The sequence below is a fragment of the Lonchura striata genome, chromosome 2 (genome assembly GCF_046129695.1).
Source record: "Lonchura striata isolate bLonStr1 chromosome 2, bLonStr1.mat, whole genome shotgun sequence".
NCBI lineage: Eukaryota > Metazoa > Chordata > Aves > Passeriformes > Estrildidae > Lonchura > Lonchura striata.
In genome coordinates, this window is record NC_134604.1 from 93150659 (window position 1) to 93169062 (window position 18404).

The 18404-nt window shown below is 39.3% G+C and overlaps 1 protein-coding gene across 2 annotated transcripts in view; it reads left to right on the forward strand.

Moving 5' to 3' along the window:
* COL4A1 (collagen type IV alpha 1 chain) overlaps window positions 1-18404 on the forward strand; it is a 120851-nt gene that overhangs the window by 83199 nt on the left and 19248 nt on the right. For both annotated transcript variants that reach the window (XR_013339523.1, XM_077781584.1), the window contains exons 22-41: window positions 517-612; window positions 1723-1806; window positions 2525-2595; window positions 5636-5827; window positions 6690-6858; window positions 7204-7296; window positions 7395-7499; window positions 8976-9073; window positions 9369-9519; window positions 9855-9968; window positions 10372-10539; window positions 11096-11185; window positions 11765-11917; window positions 14519-14617; window positions 14708-14797; window positions 15627-15766; window positions 16621-16751; window positions 16859-16935; window positions 17713-17811; window positions 18322-18372. Coding sequence is in view for 1 of the 2 variants with exons in the window: in XM_077781584.1 (XP_077637710.1) it covers window positions 517-612; window positions 1723-1806; window positions 2525-2595; window positions 5636-5827; window positions 6690-6858; window positions 7204-7296; window positions 7395-7499; window positions 8976-9073; window positions 9369-9519; window positions 9855-9968; window positions 10372-10539; window positions 11096-11185; window positions 11765-11917; window positions 14519-14617; window positions 14708-14797; window positions 15627-15766; window positions 16621-16751; window positions 16859-16935; window positions 17713-17811; window positions 18322-18372 (2271 nt within the window). In the remaining variant the exon portion in view is untranslated. The remainder of the gene's footprint in view (window positions 1-516; window positions 613-1722; window positions 1807-2524; window positions 2596-5635; window positions 5828-6689; window positions 6859-7203; window positions 7297-7394; window positions 7500-8975; window positions 9074-9368; window positions 9520-9854; window positions 9969-10371; window positions 10540-11095; window positions 11186-11764; window positions 11918-14518; window positions 14618-14707; window positions 14798-15626; window positions 15767-16620; window positions 16752-16858; window positions 16936-17712; window positions 17812-18321; window positions 18373-18404) is intronic.

Genomic DNA, 18404 nt, shown 5'->3' on the forward strand with positions numbered 1-18404 from the left:
TCATTTGTTACCTATTTCAGATCCTAGCATATGGAGTTTGTTGTTTTCAGAAGGCTTGATCAGTGGGAAGAAGTTAAATAGATGTCAACAAGCTGCTCTTACCTAGAAAGTTTCCTAAAATGCTGAAAAAGAGAAGTCAGGGTCCTTCTTAATGAATTTCTTCTGAACATCAATACTCTCCATTCTCTTCAGGGTCAAAACATCAGCTTTTCACCCGTGATACTTTTCCAAGCCAAAACTTAAAATTAAAATAGATCTTATGTTGAAATTGTTTGTAACCTTATTATGGCAGAGCCTGTCTTTTCTCTGTAATTCCTAGGGTTTCTTAAGCAGTGTATATGGAATAAAAATACAGAATCCAAGTTAAATTTTTCCAAGCAAATCCAATGAAGGAGTAAAATGTTATCCTGAGTTACCACTTTTCGTAGGTAACATTTCAGGTAGGATATAAATGCAACCCTATAATGGAAACTTGCACTTGTCAAAACAATATTCTTTATTGCAATTTCATTTCAGATGGAATTGATCAGTGCCAGCAGGGAGAACCTGGTGCACCAGGTAGTCCTGGACTTCCAGGAAGAGATGGATTTCCAGGAGAGATGGGAGAGAAAGGTAATAATATTTTAAAGTGATTGTATTCCAATGCTTAGTAGCCTGGAGCTTGGGTATGTAAAGAGGTGAGCAAATTAGGCTGGATCTAGAGGAAGTGTACTTAAAGTTAGTTAAATAGTTCATGGAAGATGTTTCTTGACTCTCTGGTGAGTAGAGAAGGATACTGTATTTTGAATTGTGTGATATGAACTCCTCTTGGCCTGCTCATTTCGGGGAAGTGATAAAGGATGGGCTGCAAGAGGAGCAGAAAGGGTTGAGTGTAGCCTATTGACTATGTAAAATGAGCTGTTTAAGGCAATTCAGGGTATGAGTTCTGAGATGCAGACTTAGAGAGGGTCAGATGAGTTGAGAATGAAAATAATTTATTAATCATTGCCACGACTATAATTGAAGATAAAATTTTAACACCTATAGACAACCTTAGGTTGGATATTAGGAAGAAGTTCTTCACAGAAAGAGTGATTGGGCATTGGAATGGTCTGCCTGGGGAGATGATGGAGTCACCATCCCTGGAGGTGTTTAAGAAAAGCCTGGATGAGGCACTGAGTGCCGTGGTCTATTGACATGGTGGCATTTGGTCATGGGTTGGACTCAGTGGTGGCAAAGGTCTTTTCTGACCTGTGTGATTCTGTGAATAGGACTGTAAACCATATGTTTTAGCAGCATTTACTAAATTAACATTTTTTAAAAATTGCTGCAAAAATTTACATGGTGATTGCTCCTTTCTAATCTCATTCTGTTCACTGTTTTTTTTATTTTTTTGCAAAATTAGAGTGACCATAGAAGATTTCCTTTTTCTGCTTTAATAATTTTATTTTCTCTTTACCCACTGAGTATTCATATTCTTCTTCTTGATGCTCTTCAAACTCTTTTAACCATTCTTTTAAATATTAACCTTAGGATAAGAATTACATTGATTTTCATGCCATTCCTTTAAAAATTTTAAAGAATTTTGAACATCAACTCACTGATATTTTCTCATTGAAGCATGGAATTAGAAGTAGCAATTTATTTAAATATTAAATTGACATTTGCCCTGAATCGACCTGCTTGTAGTTGTCTTGAATATTTTTGTTGCTATTCATGTCCTTTGTTGTTTTCTTTTTCCAGGTGAGAAAGGTGAAGCCTGTGCCTTGTGTGATAAAGTAGGACCTCCTGGACTTCCAGGACCACAAGGACCACCAGGTCCAGCAGGTGAGAACTCCTTAATTACCCAAGAATGAGCTATGTAGGTTAAATTCTACAAACATAAGAAAATTAATTACATTTTTTCCCACTAATCAAATTGTTTGTGAAACTAATGAAAGGACTAATGAAAGGAGGTTGGCATATTCCTATTTTTGGCCTGATTTCAAATATCTGATACAATCAACCAGAATTACCAGAGAAGCAGAAACTGGCCATAATGAAGGATCTTTGCAAATTGTGGCCCAAATATTTTCACAGTGAGAAATAATGTGGGAACCATTTGCCTATGTGCCCAGGCTTGACAGTGACCCATACATTTGTTTCCAATTGCAGCACTAAATTCTGTGGCCCAAAAATAAAATTATTTTTTTTTGCTATCATATGAGAGAAGTGCCACATGCCAAAAATTGTATTTTACCTAATGTTTTTCCTAGTGCTGTTCAGGAAAATGAATGTGGTTTAGTTACTTTCAGTTCTGCATTGGTTACATGAATTGGTAAATTCATTCTTATGTCAAATGAATCATTAACTTCCAAGTTTATGAATGCAGGCATGCAACACAAGTGCATGAATCAAGACAGCTTCACTGGCTTTACCAGCATTATGCTGGTATTGCTGGGAATGGAATGAGACACTTTACAGGGGATCACAAAGAATTCACATACAATGAGCCATTTGTAAAAGCATGTAATAAATTAAGCCATTTTTTTGTCTCTCTGAAAAGGTTTCCCAGGACAAGCAGGTGTCAAGGGTGACAGAGGCTTAGCTGGACTTGATGGCCTTCCTGGTGTGCCTGTAAGTAATGCCTTGCCAAATACTACATGTCCTGCTAGGCATGTGATCAAAAAACATGTGATGATCAGTGTATCAGTGTGCTTGTATAACAGTTCTGTTTAAAAGCAAACAAAAAACGCCCCTCCTCGCCTCCCCCAAACGGTGTACTGATATGATACAATTAGGGTTAATTATGCCTAATAAAATAATGTAGGAAGAAGTGGCTTTGAACCTTAAGAGCTAAAAGAGAGCTGTCCGATATTGGTTATACTTTGGAGTTTATCCATGATAAGAGCTCGGTGGGACACATGACCTTCTGCCTGAGCAAGCTAAGCAGTGGAGCTGGGTAAAGGGCAGGATTTCTCAGGACACAGATGTAGGTATTCCCTGACCTTCTCCTGAATTGTTCCAGTAACCCTTTGCTGGTGAGTACAAATATATTGAGAGAGAGACAGTGCCATCTAGTGTAGTGTAAGCAATGTCATGTTAGCAGGCAGCACACTGTGGCAGTTTTGCTTAATTTTGAATCATAGAATAAGAGAAAATGCTGAGTTGGAAGGGGCTCATAAGGATTATTGGGTCCATGTCCTGGTCCTGCGAAGAACATCCCAAAACATCACATCATGTGCCTGAGAGAGTTGTCCAAATGCTTCTTGAACTTTACCAGGCTGTTGTGACCACTTCCCTGGGGAGCCTGTTCCAGTGCTTAGCTGTCCTCTGGATGTAAAACCTTTTCCTGATATTCAACCTGAACCTCCTCTGACTCAGCTTCATGCTGCTTCCTCAAGTCCTGTCGCTTTTCACAAGAGTGAAGAGATCAGTGCCTACCCCTCCTTGTACCCTCATGAGGAAGCTGAAGACTGATAACAGGTCTCCCCTCAGTCTCCTCCAGGCTGAACAAATCAAAATGACATCAGCCATTCCTCATAAGGCTTCCCCTGCAGATTTTTCAGCATTCTTGTGGCCTTCCTCTGGATACTCCCCAGTAGTTTAATGTCTTTTTTATATTGTGGCACCAGAAACAGTATTCAAGGGGAGGCTGCCCCAGCTCAGAGCAGAGCAGGACAATCCCCTCCCTTGCCCAGCTGGCCATGCTGTGCCTGATGCCCCCAGGACAGGGTTGGCTCTCCTGGCTGCCGGGGCACTGCTGGCTCAAGTTCAACTTGCCACTGACCAGGATCTCCAGGGACCTTTCCTGGCACTGCTCTGCAGCCTCTCATTCTTTGGTCTATCCACACACTCAGGATTGCCCCATCCCAGGTGCAGAATCTGGCACTTGCCCTTGTGCTGGTGATTGCCCATCTCCCTGACTTGTTTCTCTCTGCAGTGCCTTTCTGCCCACAAGTGAGCTGACAGCTCCTCCCAATTTATTGTCACTGGCAAACTTGCTTATTATTCCTTCAAGTCCTGCATCCAGATTGTAACAAAGATTTTAGGAAGTGTCTGTAGTATGTTCTGTAAAACAAAATTAGTAAACAGGAACGTTAAATACTTTTGAAGAAATAAAGGAAAGCTGTGAAAGTGGGTAGCATCTATTAAGATTACTTGTAAATTATGTTGAGGCAGCACAACCTGACTCTCAGTAAGGCCAGAAGCAGAACAGCTGTAAGTGTAACACTTGTCTAAAATGTAACACAAATGACTCCCAGATGAGCAGTGTACTACCACAACTGCATTTTGACCTAGTCAGAGTCCATTTAAGTGCCCCTATGGCCACTGAGGTTTGCTGTGAAAACCCACCACAGCATCCATGTTCCTGTAGCATCATGTGGGTTTTGACACCATTGCTAGTGTGAGTAGGCTGAGTCTTCCTGGACCTCTTCCCCCCAAAGCTGCCTGTTTCCTTACAGCTGATCCTTTCTGGCAACATAACTTCTCAGTGACGTTCCTGTGCACTGGCTTTTTCACACACTGGAGTTATGCGAGCTCTGTCTATCACTTGTGGTGAGAGAGAGGTACCTTCAGAAGTAAAAAAAACCAAACAAAGCACTTGTATAAATTCATTACCCAAGGAATCTATTTCTCTCCCTGATGTATAAATAAAGCCTTGTTGTCTGAACTCAGCCAATGAAAGTTGACTGAGATGAATTCCTTATCTATTGCCACCACAATAAATTGCATTTCCCAGTGACTGAATATAGTGTAATATCAATGGGATCCATGAAAGAAACAATGGGGAAGAAAATGAAAGATGTTCTAATGTATTTAAGCTTTTTTGCTGTCTGTCATTTGTTCTTGGCACATGTTTTGCCACACGTTTATATTTTACTTTTATTGCCTCGTAAGTGGTATTCATGTCTTTAATCAGACAAAGATCGGCTGCTGTTCTGAATGCTTTTAAGCTTGTTTTGCTCTGCAAAGTTCAGCGAGGTGGTGATCCAGCATATAATTTAACTTGGAAAAACTACATAGAGGCCAGCCTCGCAAGCTGACATTGCTTACTGCCATGCCAAAACATCAGAATCTGATTCAGAATGCTCCAATACTAATGGAAAGATTACCATTGACCATGTTCTGGTTCTGGCTGAAGTGGAGGGCACACATGAGCTGTACATAGTGGACATTGCCCATGATGTTGTGTTTTACTGCCCTAATGAGTAGCTCTGAGTCACTAGAAATTATAGACTGTTCCCGTAAGAAAAGTTCATTCAAGTCCTAGAAAATACGCAAGAGAAAAATTGAAATTCTGGAAATCCTGTAGGCATACCATTAGGCAGGTAATCTCTTTCCAGAAGAAGTTACAAAACTATTTTTTGAGCGTGTGCATTATATTCTGATAGTACCAACTGACTGTGTCAGCTGTTCAAAGTCAATTAATATTAATAATGATTGAACACATGTATTCACATCTGCTGAATGTTATGAATAAACTACCCAAGGGAGAAGCTTTCTGCTTCCAAGACTGCTGTGTGTTGGAAAATATTCTCATTTGACCTCCTTAGTTAATGACTTGGTGGTTCCCTTAATTTGGATTTGCAATTCAGTTTCTGGAGGTTTGCTTTCTTTTATAGTTGAAGGGTTTGTAGGGCAACTGATGACATCTGAATTTATGAAATTTCAGGGTCCCCCTGGCACTCCAGGACTTATGGGCAGCCCTGGGCCAAAAGGAGAACCTGGAGATTTTACTTATGATTCTATCCTGAAAGGCGAAAAGGGAGATCCTGGTTTCCCAGGACAACCAGGCATTCCTGGAAGAGAAGGAAGACCAGGAAAAGATGGATTTCCAGGTCCCCAGGGTCCAAAAGGAGCAGCGGTATGTTTGTTTCTTTATGTTTATATATTATCCTACTGTGTGTTTATTTATGTTTACTTATTGTGCTATACATTCTGTCTTTCAGATCAGAACTCATAAGCTTTTGTGCCCTATACATGCTTTATGTTTATTGGCCTAGTTTATTTTTCCACATCTATTCTTTACCTTGAGTAGTACATTCTTCTCAAAAGATTATTCCAATTTCACTTAATGTACTAAGGAAGAAAGTTCTTCAACAACAGACAATTTTAGAGCTAGGTTTTTCAGACCATTTCTTTTTACATGTCATGCAAATAAGTAATCTGACTCAAATGCATTCAACATGGCTTGTTACTTTCAGGACTATAGAGAAAAGGTTCAGACATGGACAGTAGTTTTATCCTTTCTGCCTTTCTCACAGCTTGATAGTGGGAGCTAGTGTGAATGATTTAGCTGATATTTGGAGATGATAGAACAAATGCAGTTATCCAAGTAGAAATTGTGAAGACAAGATTCAAGTCTGTTCTAACATATTTCTCTTCTTGTGGAAACGAATGCATGAAAATCTGGCAATAATAGAGTTCAGCTGATGTGGATGTGGAGCTGAATGTGGAGCTCACCTCTGCTCCCAGAGGAAACATGGCCTGCATGTTACAGTTATCTTCATTGCTATATGTGATCTCCATGTGCTGTTCCACATGGAACCTTGTTCTGTTTCCATTGAACTCAGTAGAAAAAATCCACTTTCTTCAGTGTTACAGATACTGTACTAAATACTGTACAGATACTGTGCTAAATCCCAGTTACAAAATATTCAGAGAGGATGGTGTGTTCTGCTTTGCCAGGAAAGGCAAGAAGTACACTTATACTTTCCAAAAATTAGGGTACAGCTGGCTTGAAAGGAGAACGTGGTCCCCCTGGCCAACCTGGATTCCCTGGAGTGCGTGGTGAAAGAGGTTTTCCTGGCCCTCCTGGGATAGGGACTGCAGGATTACCTGGTGAAAAAGGAGACAGAGGCTTTGCTGGAACCCCGGGTTTACCAGGACTTCCAGGTAATGCTATAATATGTTAAAAAAAAAAAATAAATGGCACTCTTTAAATGCTACGACCTAGAGGATCATCAGAATTTAAGCCTGAAATAAAAAGACTTCCTAATTTGAAACAATTTTCTCTTTCACCAGTATAATTGCAAATTTTTGAGGGCTGTTTTCTTGAAGGATTTGCTAGGCAAAATGTGATGGTTTAGGTTCATCCTAGTTTTTTATGAAGCTTCAACCAAAAAATCTTCATAACAAGTCGCTGTTAGTGGTATGGGTGAACTGATAGTGTTGTCAAGGTAGAACTCCCTTGTTTTATTTCATCGGTTTCTGTTCTCTAATATAACTTTATATTTACAGGAGCAAAGGGTGAAGCAGGACGAACTATTTCACTCCCTGGACCTCCTGGGGCAGATGGCCTTCCTGGGCCACCTGGTTTCCCTGGACCTCAAGGTACAGCAGCTTGTTAATCTTTCTCTGATTATCAAGATGGTTTTGTTCCCCAGAAATTAGCCTTTGTATTAACTTTTGTCATGTTTTTATTTGCAAAGGTGACAAAGGGAATCCTGGGCTTCCAGGTAGACCTGGCCTACCAGGAGAAAAAGGTGCTGTTGGGCAGCCAGGTATAGGGTTCCCTGGACCTCCAGGTCCCAAAGGTAAGATAAAACTATCCATCTAACAGAGCAGGTGTAACTGGAGTGTGGATGGAGGCCTAGGCCTGCACTGTCATCCAGCCATAGCTGCATGGGATTTGGGGGGTGCAGCTGATGAAGCTCCCTTGCAGAAGTCACAGAGAGCACAGCAGCACAGTGAGCATTCTTTCGTTAGAGTCCAGCTGCACGCTTGCTTTGTCTAGTGCAGTGTGCCCCTACAGACAGTGTCACAGCTACTGCCAGAATGGAAAGTGAAATGGTACAGCAACTGAAGTTGCTGAGATGAGATGACCCTTCTGAGAGATGAAAAACACTGTGTGTAGTTGGTCCAAATAATATGCTGATGTGTAACAGCTGTGAGCCAGAGCTTACAGCTCTGCTGGGTCCCAGCTTGAGAGTGGCTTGGTTAGAATTCCAGCTTACTCAACATAAGTGTAGTCTTCCCTCCATGGCCGTTGTCAGCTTGTGCAAGTAGCTTAGAGGGAGTCTAAATGTTCTGGATTTTTTGAAGATATATTTCACAGTACTGCTGCTCATTTAGAAATAAATGAATGAACTTTAAGCTGCCACCCAAATCACCAAAATTCCTTTGTGTCTTTGTTATTATTTCTTATGTTTCCACACATTAATGAACTGGGAGGGTCAGAAATTTAGTAAGGAGAAAGGGCATATTTTTCTCTGTAACCATGTCTGGCTCCTGTGAGAGTGCACTGGGACCTGAACAGAAAAGGCTCATTGTATCTGGAAAAGAATTCCTGTATGCACCTTGATGCCAGATGAAAGAAATGACACATTAAATATATTTCTTTAAAGGACCTTTCCATGAACTCAGCTCTGCCCAATGATATTCTGGTGTCTTAGCCTAAAAGCTGGATTTCTGCCTGCTTTGTCTGAAATTTGTTGTGTGTGTGCTGATGTTGAGTGAGTGCTATCTTTAAGGGATTTGCAGAATGTTGTAGGTATTCCTTCTTGCATTCTCAAGGTGCAGTTCATGGGCTAGGTCTGACATAGAAACCTTTTGTATGAAACCCTCAGAAGGACATGTAGAGCATGTCATAAGACATAGAGTGCACAAAAGGTGTTGATTCACAGGTGGGCTTTATTGTGTATCCCTCAGTCTGATGCTGCACACATTAAGTTGCCTTTTGTGAAGAAGACTTTGGGAACCCAGTTTTGCAGGATGTTTCTCACAAGGGAGATTGGAGATGAACACACAAGGGTATTTATTTAAGAGGAGACACTCAACATTTATTTCTTCTGGGTGGCTGTTTCTTATCAGAAGCCAACTGCTGCACAAAAGTCAGTGTTTGAATCTTTGTTGGGACATTTGCATACTGGCATGCCTAGAAGTTTGACTACCCAGATCTTTGTTAACACATCCCTGTGTATAGTTCAGTTTAGATACTTAAACAGCAGAGGTCACTTACAGACAGAGAGGGTAATGATGTGACTATTGTTTTGTTTTGCTTTGTTTTATAGGTTTTCAAGGTCAGCCTGGCTCACCTGGTCTGCCAGGAACTCCAGGAACTCCTGGTCTGGATGGTTTGCCAGGAGTTCCAGGTTTACAAGGCCAAAAGGTAGATGTCAACTGCTGATACTGTTATCTGTGACTCATATTGACAGGAACGTGTGCAAGGAAAATCTTTAAAAGTTGGCCAAACTGCCTTTCATTTTATGTTTCCCACTGTGCACACAAAGGGACAGAGCAGATGGATAAATGCTTGTCATTAACACTGTTAAAGGGCTTACTCCCCTGAAGTCATGTATAGAGGTCTGTACATATGCCCTATACTGCATGATTTAAATACATTTAATAAATGATTTCTTGGTTTTGATGTGTTGATTCCTAATCTATTGTGTTTCTTTGGCTAGGGTGAACCTGGTGTAGGTCTACCTGGCCCTAAGGGATTGCCAGGCCCCCCTGGCCCAGCTGGCATACCTGGAGAAAAGGGAAGTCCAGGACTGCCTGGTTTACGTGGCGAGCAAGGCTTTCCAGGCATACCTGGACAGCAGGGATTCAGAGGTAACATCACTGGAAAAATACAGTTCTGTATTTGTATTTCTTTTTAAGTCACTCTTCTGCATAAGCAGCAAAACGTCTATTCATTACTGAAATATCCTACTGATATCTCAGGGAATTGCCCCTTTCCCATCTTGGTTTTTCCTACCGCCCACAAGCAGCAAATGCTAGCAGCAAAGAGCAGCCCTTCATCCAAACCCAGGCTTGGAGGTGTTGGTGGCTCAATGAAGTCTCCTTGGCCATGTGCTTCCAAAGCACCTTGTCTGGCATCTTCAGCAAGCAAGATGTCAAACAGCATCAGAGAATGCTTGGTCTATATTTCTCTTGTCTCCCTGCAGGTGACCCTGGTCTCCCAGGTCTCCAAGGCTTACAGGGCCCTCCAGGTGCACCGGGGCTGGGCCCTCCAGGATTGCCAGGACCTGCTGGGCAGCCAGGACCCCAGGGACCACCAGGTGAGCAGAGAATACTCCCACGATGCTGCTTAAGAGCAGAATTTTTACATAAGTGGATAACACAGGTAAAAGCGTTGCTTGAGAACTTTTTGCAGTATGAAGTTGATGGGGGTAGAGGGGGGGATATGATGGTGGGCTGCCTCCATGCAGTCCAAAATGCAGGGTGAGGCCTCCTGAGAGGATTGCTGGCATTTGGATTGGTCTCCTTGGGTCATTGATGGGTAATAGATACAGGTTCAAAGCCTCTCTTAGGAAATGAGGTCTGGTTCTGCTGTCTGCCTTTGAATCTTCATCCTCTGTGCCATGTCATTTGTGAATCACAGGTGGGCATGGTCAGATATGTGTGTTCATGGTTTTCCTTGTTTTTGTTAAGGACTAATCCTGTATCTTCTGCTTTTCCTAGGATTTCCTGGAGTAAAAGGAGAAAGGGGCTTTCCTGGCGTCCCAGGTCTAGATATGCCAGGACCAAAAGGGGATAAAGGTAGCCCGGGCCAGCCAGGAGTCCCTGGCTCTGTGGGGTTACCTGGCCTGCCAGGTCCACAGGGGGCTGTTGGACTGAAAGGATCAACAGGTAAACAAACACCTTGTCCCTCAGAAATCAGCATCTTTGACAGCTGTTTTATTAAGTTGTGGTAGCACACCCTTTCACTTGGTTAGGAATTGATCAAAGAGCCCAAGCTTGGGAAAACCCATGGACTGATGTCAGTAAAGCAGCTCTGTGCACATGTAGCTGAAATGCTGCTGCTGAAGTCCTTTCATGGGTCAAATCCAGCAGGTTGAAGGAACTAGCCTTGCTCCTGTAATAATGAAAGGGGATTATTCTGCACAGTTTTAGTGACAGAGTATGGTTTTAATAATGCCTTTGTTAGTGACAGCACTGTTTACTCTAATAGGAGATTTTAAGAATTTGTCAAAAACCCATTACAAACTGTTTTCCTCTGGTTTTCATAATACTGTTTTTACTGTTGTTTTCTCTATTGGGCTGTTTATTTTAATCATCTTCTTTGTCCCATTTTTCCATAAGTAGTGCAACTCCTAATATGATAGGCAGTTAATAATTCTGCTTCTTGTATTTCTTTACACTGTTTGCTTTATTTTTTTTATTCACTCTTTTCCTTTGGCTTCAGGACCCAAAGGAGAAATGGGAGTTATGGGAACTCCTGGATTGCCAGGAACTCCTGGACCAGTTGGAGATAGAGGGTTTCCTGGTGAAAAGGGTAAGAGAGAGACTTTTTCAAAATAAAAATTTCAGACCCCACATTTTCCCCAACAGAAGTTGGGAAATAACCAAAGATAAGGAGTATTCTTGGCCTAAGGAACCGTTTATGTCAAGCGACTTTCCTCTAAGTTAGAAATAGTTTAAAAGGCCATATCCTAGGAACAGTCATGAGTTTGGCCACCAAAACATGACTTTTGATCCATTCTTCAAGAACATAAGTGTTTGCTAGGTGTGGGGCTGCTATAGCTATTACTCCAAGAAAAATACATCATTTGAAATTATTAAAAGCCAGCAGGAAGGTTTTAATTAAGAACCTCAGATAATGCTCTGTATTAATGCCAAACTCCTGTCCTTATTGTTTCAAGAATCTAAAATTAATGGCTGTGAAGTGGGAAAAATATATCAACTTTCTGACAGAGCTATTGTGAAGTATAAAAAAAAGTCATAGGAGCTGTTCCAGAACATGATTTTTGTTGCTTAAAATCTGAATAAATAGCTAATTTAATTTGTTTTGTCTACTAAATATTCTTGTAAAGTTGTATATGCCCCTATAACATTCAGTGTTGTCTCTTTATAGGTAGCCAAGGCTTCAAAGGTGTAATTGGACCACAGGGTGATCCTGGTGTTAAAGGAGATAAAGGTGAAGCTGGTCTCCCAGGAAAACCTGGAAAAATAGACAACATGGACATGGTTAGCCTCAAAGGCCAGAAGGGAGATCAAGGAGAAAAAGGTAACTTTATTTTTTAACTGTGAAGAAGTGGAATTAACACTCGTATACTACCAAGCAGCAGTATTTAATTCAGTTTTGTGTTAGTTTTAGACAACAGTTTTTAAAATAAAGAGTTTCACACAGCAAATATAGATATTTTTCTGGTGTTTTTCAACTCTATAGAAAGAAAGATTAATTACAGAGCAGAAGGGTTTTGTTTGAATAGAAGAGGTACAATTTGTCCTTTTATAATTGATTATACCTCTTTAATCACAAGACCCTCTGAAAATATAAGAATTTTTAAGAGTAAAACTAGAGCTTTCCAGAAGGGAAAAGCTGTCTTTCATATAAAACATACAGCTGTAGCCATGATGATCAATTGATAGTGTAAGAAAAAAAGTGAGCAGCCTTTTTTGACACGTGTTTCTTGTGACCTGAAGAAAACTCAGGAAAGAAATGTATTTATATCACTGATACCACCAGACCAACTTATGTCAGTTTAGAAATATCTGGAAGTATGCAGGAGAAAGGAACCAGTTTTCTGTTCAGAAACTTTATGGTTATTGATTTGTTAGCTTTTTTAGATAATACATTCTTTTTGGATTTTTAGTTTTACTGCTAATTGATAAATTATTTATTTGAAATAATTTTCTCTCTGGTATTTTCTTTCAAATAAATAATTGTGTATATTTTGCATATTTTTAATATTCATTCTTCTTACTATAAATTACTTTTTATTAAAAAAACATAAGAGTTTTTAATAAATAGTAACTTTTTTTGTTAAAATGGAAGTGTAGAGCTCAGAGGGGAACTACTGAGATCTTGTGGTCTTTAATTTCCCTCATCCAAGTCCTTCAGGCCTGGCTAGAATGAAATTTCCCTTTCTTGAAACAATAGTTGGCTGAGTTTGTGATTAGCTATAATTCTTAGTCCCTTAGTTCTGGACTACTGCCTGTGTAATAATTTTTCATTTTGTATGTGTGTTTTTGACTTCTTCTATCACACACAAGGTTCATTATGCCTTTCGATTTTCACTGTGATGATTTTCAAGCTTCACTCCAACTCTTCAAAATCTTTCTGTAGTCTAATCCTGTCCTCTTTTTGAGCCTTTCCTTTTGAGTATCTGTATATTTCATCAGTGTATTCTAGGGCAGATTCCTTTCCAGTTTGACAGTGAATCACTAATAACTATACTATGTTGTATTTGAACTGTGGAAACAGGAGAGTATCCCAGTCTTAGCTACCTCTTATCTCCATGTCCTGGCTAATTGTCAGAAGGAGATCTGGGCTCACGTGTTCTGGTTGGGTCTCAGAGAAACCTGGGCATGTGGGTAAGTAGTGCCTTGCAGTTTGGGCAGCCAGGGACTGCAGGGGAGGGCATCAGCAAGTGAGGAGTACATCTGCCCTTCAGCTGAGATGCAGCTTCTGAGAGTACTTTCAATGAAGCTCCCAGCCTATAAAGATCTCATCTAGATTATTTTTTCTTATTTGTTTCTGATCTTGATATGTACAGTGGTATGTAAAGTCTTAAAACCACATGGGTTGTTTTTGCTATTTCCTTATCTACTATTGGCATGTAGGATGATTGATTTTATGTTGTTTCTAGAAATCTAAATTAGGCACGCTTGTTACATGCAGATAAAGAAACCTTTGCTGAGAAATTAAAATGGTTAATTCCTTTGGTTTCTAATTTACTAATCTCTCCAGCACTAACAATGCATGCTTGCAAACTTCTATGATCTACCTTTTCCATCTGCCATCTACAGATTGGCCTGGCTCACACAGCCTGGAAGAGTGGGTTCCAAACAGATCCCAGCCGCAAATTTCTGCTCTTACCTCATCCTCTCCAACCAAAAGATACTTAGTACCAGCAGAGAAAAATAATTTAGTTATACTCCATAACTTTGCTGATCTTTTGGCTGCCTTCATTCCTCCAGAATGAATAGCACTGTAATGCTTTTAGAAGCTTCAAAAATACAAACTGTGCAGAGAAGATGCAAAATTTTTATGATGCTTAATGAAAAAAAATTGTGTTTAGACATCTTGAAATGTTTGCTTGAAATGCTGCTTACTTAAAAACATTCAGTGACTTATCTTCAGTAACTGTTGTCCTCCAGCTCTATGCAACACTAACAGAATTGTTTATGACCACTAGGCACGGACATAAAAGTTGGATAAGAGGCACACTAGTCAGTAAGAGATCAAGCTTTCTGAAGGTGCTTTAACATTAAATAAAACAGGGAAAACAGCAAATTTCTGACTGTTTACTAGTTGTTCACATGTGCCTTTTTAGAGAGTTGAACAGTTAAATCAATAATTTCTGTTAACATCTGTCGGCCACTTTTGAAAAACTAATCTAACTCAAACAAACATTCATTCCAATTTCTTTTATAGATATAACTTGCTCTTTGTAATTTGCACAGACACCCATAAAATTGCAATAGTTTTCAGCCTTTTCTCAGTACTGGTTTAATGATTGGAAAATTGTGTTTTACTCAGCCATTTTCTTATTCAGCAGAGAGAAGCAACAGTGATCAAAAATTAACTAGAAGGATTATTATATGTAATTATAGTAAATTGTAATAAAACTGATCTCACTGTGTTTTTCTTTTTGGTGTCCAGGGGACCATGGAGCAGCAGGAGAAAAAGGGCTTCGTGGGGATTATGGAGAACCAGGAATTCCAGGGAGAGATGGTGAACCCGGTACTCCAGGACAACCAGGTATGTCTGAAGTTAACAGCAGACAGACTATTTGTCAGGTATTTTAAACCTTGTTAATGATGGGATTCTTAATTTCTCTGTTGTCCATAGGACCAAAAGGCGATCAAGGTCCCCCAGGATACCCAGGGGATCCAGGAGTTCCAGGACAAAAAGGATCAGTTGGTGAAATGGGTCTGCCAGGTACTGGTTGCTAGGAATTTCTTATTTTTTTCAAGTTAATATAGAACTCTATGATAAAACTCTATGGAATATTTGTTGGTGTAGATCTACTAAACAATTGCACTGTTTGCAGTCGCTGAATGTTAGGCTTTTGGGACATTTCTTTTCAATCCTATTGTGATATACAAATAATAGGATGATTTCTTAAGTTTCTACATGCAAATCCTTTAGCTGGGTCTTTAGGTTTTCTGTATTTGTTTCAGGCAGACAGTTTTTTGAGTGGTGCCTGTTAGTCTGTTTCTGATACTCTGTGAACTGTGTTAAGCTTCCTGTGTATTTTCCCCATTCTAAAAGGTTTGGTGAGTTGCTGTGTACTGAGTATCAATTATGAATTGTAAGGGTCTGGGAATAATGTTGTGGAAGGAATGGGTAAAGAATTAAATGGAGAAGAACCTATAACTCAACATGGAAACTGTCTCCATTGGGATGGCTTTCTGTCTAGCATATTTAGGAAATTAAATGTGAAAGTCTGAAATGGTAAAAGAAGATAGAAAACATATACAGTAGAAGATTAACTTTGTTACTGTAGTACTATTAGAAATTATTCAAATAAAAAAAAGTTTTATTCTGTTCATATTTTTAGCAAAATCTTTATTTATTCTGAATCCAAGATTATGAATGTCTTCTATGAGTTGATCATCCCATAAAAAGTCCTATTTAGAGAGTGGATCTCAAAAGAAAAATATACTTTTATAGTTCTGAATAGCTAAAGCAACACTGAAATATCACTGTCAACACTACGAGGGTACCACTGGTTCTGATGCACCCATTTTTCTCTTCCCTTTACTAGGAACACCTGGAGAAAAGGGTCTTCCTGGAGTACCAGGTTCACCAGGCACACCAGGGTTCCCTGGGCAAAAAGGTGAAAAAGGAGACAAAGGAGCACCAGGTTTTCCTGGAATTGGCTTTCCAGGGGCTCCTGGTGAGAAGGTATTTATACCTTTAAAGATTTGATTATGTCTACCAAGCACTTGAAAGGATGCTGTTGGCCTTTAAACTGTTTTGTTATATTTTCTATTATGCTAATTTAACTGCCTTATGAAAAACTTGAAAGGTGTGCATATGTACAGGTTTAGATGCATTCTGTTTGATGGAACCAGTATCTCCAGTGTTCTTTTTTATTATCTCTCCTCAAAATAGTCTAATTTACAGTGCTAGAAAGGTAGGGAAGGGGAAGAACCTTAAAAAATACTAAGTCAATAATGTGAAAAGGGCATTTTACGATCAGGGAAAATTCACTAAAGTAATGTTACTGTACTTTTACAAAGATACTATACAGTATTCAGTGAAAAGTGAACTGTATTAATACTGTCTGTAAAATTTAATTTCATCTCTAATAGTATCTAATAGGAGTCTCATTTGTTTCATATTCCTTTTCCTAGCTGTACAATGACAGTTATAATGAATTATAAGTAAAAATGCTAAAAATAATACCTGCTAATCTGGTAGCAAACTTATTGAGGACTCAAAAAAAGACTCTTTTTAAGATGATGAAGTGTAATAAGTAAAAATGCTAATTTTGAAAAGACTTTGTACAACCATCCTAAAATGCATAGAAGACTGCTCATTTTCATATGTAGGTATTAATCAATTGCTGGATTAGTTAAAAAACTCTGATAGTGGAATTTAACACCAAATTTAATCCTAAATTATATTGTGCAGGAGTGGAAAAACAATAGAATTCTTTAAATTCAGGTGGATAAGAGGGGTGACATCTATCACTACATACAAAAAAACCTGTTTTTGGATTAATGTCTGGATTTTATATGTTCTGCTTCTTCTAGGGAGAGCCAGGAAGAACGGGTAGTCCAGGTGTATCTGGAGATAAGGGTGAAAAGGGTAGTGCAGGAATTCCTGGAATGCCGGGTGCCCCAGGTCCCAAAGGATCCCCTGGCATGGCAGGATTTCCAGGCAAGTGTTTTTGTATGCTTTTACAAAACAGAAACTGCAGTGAAAAATTAAAGTAAAAATTATAACAAATAACCCACATGGAAACACATTTTTCTTCCTTTCGTTAGGAAGCCCTGGCCGCCATGGAGAAAAGGGTGAAAAAGGACTTCCTGGCTTAAGTGGGATTCCAGGTTTAAAAGGAGAACCAGGTAAAAAAAAAAAAAATAATATATATATATATATATATAAATCACAAAAGGACACTTAAAATATTGTTTATCTTCAGGTAGTGGATAAAACAAAATCTTTTGCATACTACATATATTTTGCTAAGATATTTCAGTGCATTTGTTCATTTCATAAGCAAAAAAGACATTGCTTGACAATATTGACATATTTCCTAGATAAATATGAGTCAGTGGAATGGGGGGCTCATATTTCTTTTTCACTGTTAGAGGAATAGATTTTACCACCTTCCACAAGACCAGTTGTTATTACAGTCACTACTTCTGTTGTTTCTGAGTTAATTTAAAAATAATTCAGTTGATCTTTATGTCCAAACCTGAATCACCACATTATCATCGTTTCACTGCTGATAGAAAGGAAATAAGTCTGGAAGAGAATAAATCCATTGGTGTTATGAACATTCTTGATCTTGGAGTCTTCTCTTCTCAGTTTTTTGGCTGCAGGACACATCATTTTACGGGACAATGGACTGCTGTTCACAAGACTTTGCTAGAGGTCCTGCATTCTAAACTCACTGAGATTCATTATAATGAGCTGTGTCAAAATCTTTAATACTTGAGCCCTGTCTCAAACTGATTTAATTCAGAAGTAAACTCAGTGAAAAGTCACACTAAAGGCATCATGCAATATCTGCTTGCTCTCTGTGGGAGCAAAAGAAAAAGTAAACCTTTTCATGAGAGAAAAAAAACAAAAAACAAACCAACGTCATAGTTCAAATGAAAATACCAATGATTTTTCAGGTGAACCTGGTGCTCCGGGTCCTGCTGGTGCCGTTGGTCAGAAGGGTGAACCAGGTTATGATGGGATTCCAGGTGCAGCTGGTGCAAAGGGTGAACAAGGTACTGTGACTGTCATCTCCAGTTCCCATGGTATGAAAATGCACAGACACAGGCTGCACAAGAGTAGCTGGTAGAGATGTGTACTGGTTTTGAGTCCTTTGGATGAAACCTTAGAAAATAAAGTCAGTATTGGTGTCTTATGATCATCCAGCATTGCAGTGTGATCATTTAGATGAGCAACTGTGTTTAATCAATGTAATATTGAAAGAATTTCTTTCACAAAGACTGGTAACATTTTAAAGAATTGTGTTTTGGCATTAATTTCAGCCTGAAACTTAGCTGTGAAATAGTGGAGCAGTCTTGCCTTTTCTTTGGGTAGGGTTTTCAGTCATACAGGACCCATTGTGCTAAATACAATACCAGTACATAACAAAAACAGCCTCTGCCCTGAAGAACCTTTGCATAAGCCATTTATTTGGAGTTTGTATTTGCATAATCAAGTTTTATTCATTACAGGTTAAATGTAAGTACTTTCTCAGCTTCTCATTTTTTGCTGTCTCTGTACTGCAGGTCTTCCAGGCAGGGGACTTCCAGGATTTCCTGGTGCAAAGGGAGATAAAGGTAAAACACTTACTTAAACAATTCTAAACCTC